Here is an 8,424-nt window from a genome sequence, read left to right on the forward strand (position 1 = left end):
ATTAAGACTTAAGTGGAACCAGTGGTCTACGCACTTTGAGTTCATATTTCTGCAGACTGCAGGCCATGCAGGCACCTAGGCTATTACTGAACATTGCTATTTTTAGAATCAAAACATTGGATTAAATAAAGTGAAACAAGCTTACTTGTCCAGTGTGTGTTGACAGGCCCTTGTCTGGTGGTGGTGCTAAAAGGGAGTTAAGTGGCTATGACCTCTGTGAGAGTCATTTTTTGTCACCTCAGCAAGGCGATAAAGTGTAAAGTGAAGTGGACTGTTGACCAGTCGTGTGTGTGTGTGTTGCGTGTAAAGTGAAGTGGACTGTTGACCAGTCGTATGTGTGTTGCGCGTGTATGTGTGTAGGCCTATAAAGAGAAGGGCAAGAAAGGTAAGAGGGCAAAAATCCATTCTTGTATGAATAACTTGCAATAGGCCTACTCAAACGCAAACAATTGTGGAGATTATTTACCAATTGCAAAATAAACACACACACACACACGTCATCAGCTTGTGACTACAAATTGTTCCTGTTCGCAGATGACTCAGCACTGCTGGTCTCGGACAGGAACAAGCTGCAGGTTGAAAAGGCCCTCAGTTCTGAACTCGGTAGAATCTGCACCTAGCTCACTGATAACAAACTATCTTTAACACCTGGGAAAAACTGAATCCATTCTATTTGGATCAAATAGTAATCTCAGAAAGGCAGATTATCAGACAGTATTATCACACGAAAAGATGAAATTACAAGGTTCCATCCTGAAGGCAAATCTTTCCGGTAACAAAATGGCCACCAACGTAATCAAAAAAGTCAACCAAAGAAGATTCCTATACAGGATCTCCTCACTGGTCAACAAAAACACCTTGAAGACCCTAACAGGAGCCCTCGTACAAGGGTTCTTTGACTATGCATGCTCCTCTTGGTACCACAGCACCACTAAGGCCCTTAAAACAAGGCTCCAGACTTCCCAAAACAAACTGGTCAGGCTACTACTTGGCCTCACTCCCTGAACCCACCTCACCCCTGCCCACTTTGACAGGCTGGAATGGCTTAGGGTTGATGACAGAGTACAGCATCTTGCAATGGGTCTGGTCCACAAGATTCGATACACCACCAAGATACCCATGTACCTGTCTAAATACTTCCTTAATGTTAACGAAGTCCACACCCACAACACCAGAGGGAGTGCAACAAACCATGTACAACCCAGATTCGGCACAAACAAGGGACTAAATTATTTTCGCTCCTATGCCACCAAAATGTGGAACGCCCTACCAACAGTCATTAAGACATGTGAATCCCTTGACTCCTTCAAAACGGCTCTCAAAGGGCACCTACGGACGGCTGCAATTCGAAACTGGCCCCCGTAAAATCTGAATCCCCCCCACCGCCCCCCGATTTTTCCCCTCACTGTATATGTTTCTTTTCCCTTTTTACCTCCTTTATGATGAATTCATGATCTGTTCTGTTCTTTGACTATATAGAAGTGTCTATTTGTAAGTCTCTAAATGTTTTGATGAATTGAACATGGTGGACCCTCTTGTAAACAAGTGAAATGCTTAATTGGGTCGTCCACTCACAGTTAACAGTCTTTGTATTGAGTTTGTGCTTGAAATGTACTGTAATTCTGCAAACTGTTAATAAATATTTCAATCAATCAATCAAAAGGGTTCAGGGCTCAGGGCTTGAGAGAGTAGCCTATGGATCGTGAATTGATTAGTTCTGTCTGGATTTGGAACAGGGGGGTAACAAAAAAAACAGGAAGTAAATGTTCATTTGTGCTAGATGTAAACACCAGCAGCCAGTGAAAGTTTTTAGTATTTGTTACTTTTTAGTATTTGTTACAATGTCAAGATTGTTTCTGCCAAATCGTTTTTATACCAGATGTAAATACTGCCCGCCGCTCACCGCAGCGCGTCGTTTCACTTTGTTTACACCGCGATCGTTAGATAAACAGACATGCGTTTTCTTCCTCCGGCAGCAGCAGTTCGTCTGGAGAATAAGGTCAAGTAGAAGTAGTAGTACATCATGGTCCTTCAGAAGTAGATGCAGGTTTTGGATTTATGGCATTGGTGCGGGGGTTGCTTTAGCGTTAGGACTGAAATATCACACCGATGCAACTAACTGCTCGTGCGACGCGGAGGTACGTGACAATCACAACGAGCGATACTTTGCTGCAATTGCAGTCAGCAGAGACCTTCTGGGACGCATAAAGGTGGGTGTCATCCAGTAAATCAGTAGTTCTCAAACTTTTTCATATCAAGGACCCCTAAATTTACACTTATTAGCCCGCGGACCCCCATTTGAAATGAAGATATGCCAGGGGCCCCCATATTGAGAATATTGTTTTACCGCTCTAGCAGTGATTCTCAACCATTTCAATTTGAAGGACCCTCAGTTTGACATGCATTAGGCATTTCTATCTCTGGGAGTCTGGGACCCTCATTTATACAGTAAAATCAATGTTAATTTAACTTTGAGAGTACAAATGTAACCATTCGTACACTCTCAGAGTTAGAGTGCCCTTGAACAAGGCATTGAACCACTATGTTGAAATGTTCTATGAGCAGGGCCTGGCTGGAAACAAGTTCTTGAGCTTAGCCCAGATACCCTGGGTAAATATAGTAATCATTTCATTTCATTTCAGAGACCCATGAGGGTCCATTTGGTTCATAACTAATTTGCTGACCCCTGGCCTAAATGTCATCTATCAGTGGTTCTCAACCTTTTCAGGTGGCCACGACCCCCAAAAATAATCATATTTTGAAATGTCCCCACCAGTAGGCCTATAGTAGCCTAGCCCCGCTCGGGACCCCCCCGGTTGAGCTCTTTTGAACCCTCAAGAGCTCAACCGGGGGGTCCCGAGCAGGGCTAATAGTAGCCCATAGTTTGTTGATTACTTTTGATGCAGTATTAAATGGTCTTTTTTTATTCCCCCCTTTTTTTCTGTGTTCTGCTGAATTTTGGGAGTTTGATTCTTTTATCAGGCTTGCTTTACTAGCAATTTCAATTAAAATGAGCTTTATTGGCATGAGAAAACATACGTTTACATTGCCAAAGCAAAAAAAAAAAAAAAACTGTTAAAACATGTTATACAGGGTATTAGCATTGGAAAATGATGGGATTCAGCCATTAATACGCAAAATGGCCTACAGAAATGTATTTGATGACTGAAGCAATGTAAGACCCATCTTTAATAATATTAACAATTCATTATGGGAACATCTCTGTATGATTGCATGCACTGGCCAGACCCCCCCCAGGAATATATCATATACCATATAACATTTTAATATGGTAGATGTGAGTTCCTGTGTTCTGGTGAATTTTGCGACTTTGATACCACATCCAGGAGTGTTGGCAGCCATGGTTCCAAACGGGGCTACATGTCATTGTGTAATTTCCCTTACTGTCCCCTGCCCATGCCCAGCCGTGTATCAGCTCTGTTTTCACAGATCTCTTGCTGTTGTCAGGATGAGGTGGCGGCACCAGGGTTGGTGGTTGGAGTGTCAGTTGATGGCAATAAAGTCTGGTGTGAAGGTTGGTGGCATACAGCATGCTATTATAAATTAATACGATTTACACATTAAAATCCTCAGTATGAATTGAACAAATTTAACCCTGGGAGAAAACAGTGGATTCGTCCGTTATCACTGTGTTAAATATACGAAATCAACCGTTATCAGGACGTTGGAATATGGCTAATAAGGCCATACTGGCATACTAGACATTGTGGTGTTTGGCTGTGTTCACCCGGACTGCACGCATGCAGGGTGGTGCAGACATAGCCTGGTCAAGGACAACCCCTGCTGAACGGGTCATTTCCAACTCTATTGTCGGGGCATGGAAACTAGGGGCTACTAATATTTACTATTCTCTGCCTATCGGGACATAACTCGGACGGCGCTGAGTCGGGTCTGGTGGCCATCGCAATGCTCGGCACGACGACTCGCTCGGCCATCGCCTCGCTCGGCGGTGCCTCACGTGGCTTAAGGCCACCAGACACGGCGCGCCTCCGTCAGTGACACAAAAAGCAAACGCTCCCATAGTTCCAGTTCCGGATTTCCCAGTATGTTGATTATCACATACTGGGAGTATTTCTAAGGTGCTGATTACAAACATTCTGTTGATTATCGGGTGATAACATCCGAAGCGGGTGGAGAAAATGAACAAAGAGAGAAATTGAAGGTTTATTTTACACTGCCAGTGTGTCATGCCTTTCAATCTGTGCTATTTTGCAGGGCTTGGTTATGCTGATTTGGAGAATCGTCTTCCATGTGGACCAGATACAGTGATGCGAATAGCCAGCATCAGTAAGCCCCTCACAACTGCAGCTGCAGCACGTCTGTGTGAAGAGGGCAAGCTAGATCTTGATGTCCCAGTCCAACATTATGTCCCAGAGTTTCCCCAAAAACAGTTTGATGGTGAAGATGTAAGTTAGTCAGCATGAACACGAGGAGCCATAGTTAAATCATCTTCAACAACCATACTCCTCTCCATATTGAGTTCAGTTCCCTCTGTTCCTGTCTTTCAGGTCACGATAACCTCACGGATGATTCTCTCCCACCTGAGTGGCATACGGCACTATGAGAAAGATGCCAAGAAAATACGGGAGGATAGGGAGAAGGCGAAGCGACCTTTGAAACCCCCGGTGTCAGAGAAAAAGTGCTCAGCGGAAAACGTAGATAAACCCAAACAAGAAGACAAGAGCAAGGATGCCAAGCCATCTCAGAGGAAGAAGGAGTTTGAGATGGAGGAGTACTACCTAAAAGACAGCTATGACAGTGTCATTCAGGCCATGGACTTGTTCAAGGACGACCCACTCATTTTCAAACCTGGTAATGGCAGCATCAGCTGTAGCAAAAAGCAAAACTTTTATTTTCTTTCCCTCCAGCATTTAGTTAAAAGTGGTTTTATCTTTTTATCACTGTACATGCAGGTACCACATTTCTGTATGCCACGCATGCCTTCACTCTACTCAGCGCGGTGGTGGAGCGGGCTGCTGGCCAGCGCTTCCTGGATCATATGATGAACATGTTCCGTGAATTAGGCATGCTCAACACTGTGCCTGATGCGAATGACCCAATTATTTACCACCGCTCAAGGTAATCAGTAATCTACAGTAACTGATTACTGACCCCCCATTTGATAAATACATTTTGGGAGTTTCTATGAGGATATTTTTTACTGATTGTGCTCTTTCTCAGGTTTTATCACCTCAACAAGAAAGGGCGGGTGGTGAACTGCCCATACGTGGACAATTCCTACAAATGGGCCGGAGGTGGCTTTCTGTCCACGGCAGGGGACCTGCTGCTGTTTGGTAACGCTCTGCTCTACAGCTACCAACTGGCCCAACTCAAGGACCCTAAAGGCTTCCTGCCTGGCTTCCTCAAACCACAGACGGTCCTGGATCTGTGGAGCCCGGTTGACAGGACGGAGGGCAGCTGGGATAAGGAAGGGCTGTACGCCCAGGGCTGGCTTGTGGTGGAGAGCCTTCAGAAGTACGGCCAGTGCAGGCGTCGTAGACACTACGTGTCGCATACAGGAGGTGCTGTCGGGGCTAGCAGTGTCCTCCTGGTATTACCCAGTGAAGAGACCATTCAGCCTCACGGGCAGTGTCCAGCCATCCCACAGGGAGTAGTAGTGACCATCATGACGAACATGCAGTCTGTTGGACTGAACAGTACGGCACTGAAGATTGCACAGGAATTTGAGAAAGCCAGAAGCCAGTAAGAGGATGTTGTTTGCCATACAAATATGTTTACATTACATTACAGTCATTATTTTCAAATAAGACACAGTTTGTCTGTGGGTAAATTTAATAAATTTGATCTGTTATGTAACTTATGTTGTACATTTACATTTATTTTATTATTGTTGTTCGCAACCAGGGTACTTTTGAATGTGTTGCAGTCACTCTGAACTGAGCCCTGCCTTGGAAGCTTATTTTACCACTAGGTGGTAGCAGTGTACCATATTTCTACAAACAAAGGAAGCCCACTGACATTATAAGATGACAATTTGTTTGCTAATTACAATGTAGCGGTTGAGGCAAGTTCACTTTCCATTACAGACACGTTTTTGAATTTGACTAAAGCCATGCCTTGAAAGCCTTGCTTCAAAGAATCAACAGTCTTGAAAGTGTTTGAAGTGCACATCCAACATACAGTACATTTACAGTTATCCAAATACAGTATATTTGGTGGAATCAGCAGTGTTTCAATAGCACAGATACAAAACTCGTTACCTCATCACATGTTACATCTGTTGGGTGGAGCCCTGTGCTGTAATGGCCTAACACTGTGTAATAGATAATACTGTAATTCAGTAGGCTTGCCTAGTAGGCCTACTATACAAACAATGAAATCTCTGATGTTGTGAAATATCAGATTCAATCCACTGCATTTCCTTCCTGCTGAATGCAGTGAAACTGATTAGCTATTTGACAGTGAAGCCTAATATACTTGTCATTCACAAAAAATAACCGATTTTCAAGTGAAATTTGTTTAGCTTGAACATATGACTCTTGCTATAGTTCTGAGCTGAAAAAGAAAAACAGACTGGGTACTGTTGTATTTTAAAGTCAGTGTCTAGCATGAAGATCAGAGGTGCTTTGGCTCATATTGGGGTTCAGTTCCAGACTAGCCAGGCCATGCAGTCCAAGTGCAAGAAACAGAAAACATTAGTTAAGCTCAAAAAAGGGCATGGCAATGGTATCTAGGCCTTATTTAAGGTTTATTTGAATGTCCAAAGGGAGGGTGTCCATATGAGACACATGGTTTCCACCAGGACCAGAACTAACAGACTATGAAGACTGGTGTGAAGTTCCGAGTAACATTCTATACTTGTGTTTTTTTTAGTTTTTACACCTTTAGCACTTTGTTATTGGTGACGTTGCACGAGATCTGTACGGATCAAGTCATTACAGTGTACAATGACATAAATACTTATGCATACTATTTTATACATGGACAATAACAAGGATATTTCACTTTCAAACATGTTTGAAAGTGTCTCTGGCCTTTGTGTTGCACCCCAGACAGTTTTTAAGTTGAATGGGTTTGTATAGGAAGGGGGCATGTCTGATAAAATACTGAATCAAGCAACTTCAAAACTGTCTGAGTTGAAACACATACGCTTGAGTAAAGTCAAAATGACCCCAAACATATTTGAAAGTGAAATATCCCTTTAACTCCTGTATTTTTGCCAAATTCCAATCCAGGACTTGCAGTTACAGTCCACAAGAGCATCCCACCTTGAACATTAAGTTTTGCATAACTTGTGTGGATGTGAAAATAAATTTTATTGCATGTATTTACACAAATTACATTACTTAACAAAAACTCAATTATTTATAGCTTAAATAATGACATTGTATGTATTAATGAATATAATTTAGTGATCTCAATATAATACATTCAACATTGACTAAAGTGAATTACAAATATTAAAAACAGTAGAAAATAGCATTTACATGGGCCAGTTGTGCTCTGTAAATGTATTGCAAGCTATACAAAGCACATTGAAATGTGACTTTTTTTTCTGTGTAACTACAGTGAAACATTAATAGTCAAATTAAAAACAAGTCTATACTGTAGGTGCCATCAATTTTCAGCTATAAATCTGATGTCCATCAACTTTTGGCTTTTGCCAGGAGGTCAGGTTGCAGCATGGTTAAACACAGATGTCCGAAGTCCATTTGGTCCGTCATAGCTGCATTTTAAGCAGCATCAAGTCCCATAGAGTAGCTCCGTCCAAAGATTCTGAGCGATTTCATCATCCATCCAGTGCATGACCAAAACGTAACAATAAATATAAGATCGACGTGTGGTTATACTCTTGGCTTTACCCTCCAGTACTCTTGCTTACTGCTTTTTTGGCTCTCTGACTTGGATTTCCGCATCCTGTCAAGAGACAAACAATGTCTATTGGCTTGGACAGAATAAGATCATGGGCAGAATAAGATCATGGGCAGACTTCAGAGTGCAATAAGAATAGTAATATAACAATAATATAGTAATGCCATGAACGGTTTTGACATCAACGTCCTGAACCAATTTCAGATGAGAACAATTTCAATTTTTAGTGAGTGAAAAAAGGAGTGATGCAACACGCATTGATTACTTACTTGCATACGTAGTAGATAACAACTGCAAGCACGACTAAGAGGAGAAGAGCAACAATGACCACGGCTGCAATTAGTCCTGTCTGCCCTGCATCGCTCGAAATGCTGAAGAGCTGGAACTGCTCACACCTACTGCCTTTATAGTTGTCACCACACCTATAGCAGAAGATCAAACATGTCCATTGTCAACACAGTATAGAAAAGAATAGAATAGAAACATTACCACTCACATAAACCTTGGAATGGTATAATGTTCTGGAATTGTGATTTAGGGAATGTTATGAAAACTTTACAGTATATAATG

General features: G+C 42.3%; 1 protein-coding gene across 2 annotated transcripts; it reads left to right on the forward strand.

Annotated features, from left to right (window-relative positions):
• The first annotated feature begins 1,700 nt into the window (after window positions 1-1,700).
• On the forward strand, window positions 1,701-5,853 carry lactb (lactamase, beta). Of its 2 annotated transcripts, none has more exons than XM_079500630.1 (6): window positions 1,701-2,210; window positions 3,451-3,535; window positions 4,237-4,427; window positions 4,530-4,833; window positions 4,935-5,100; window positions 5,203-5,853. In XM_079500630.1, exons 1-6 carry the CDS (start codon window positions 1,764-1,766, stop codon window positions 5,726-5,728), a joined length of 1,719 nt encoding a protein of 572 aa, XP_079356756.1. In that variant the 5' UTR covers window positions 1,701-1,763; the 3' UTR covers window positions 5,729-5,853. The 2 variants fall into 2 exon arrangements, with proteins under 2 accessions (XP_079356756.1, XP_079356757.1); XM_079500631.1 differs by having other exon boundaries at window positions 3,469-3,535; window positions 5,203-5,852.
• The last annotated feature ends 2,571 nt before the right edge of the window (window positions 5,854-8,424 follow it).

The sequence above is a fragment of the Electrona antarctica genome (assembly GCF_951216825.1).
Source record: "Electrona antarctica genome assembly, chromosome: 5".
Taxonomy (NCBI): Eukaryota; Metazoa; Chordata; class Actinopteri; order Myctophiformes; family Myctophidae; genus Electrona; species Electrona antarctica.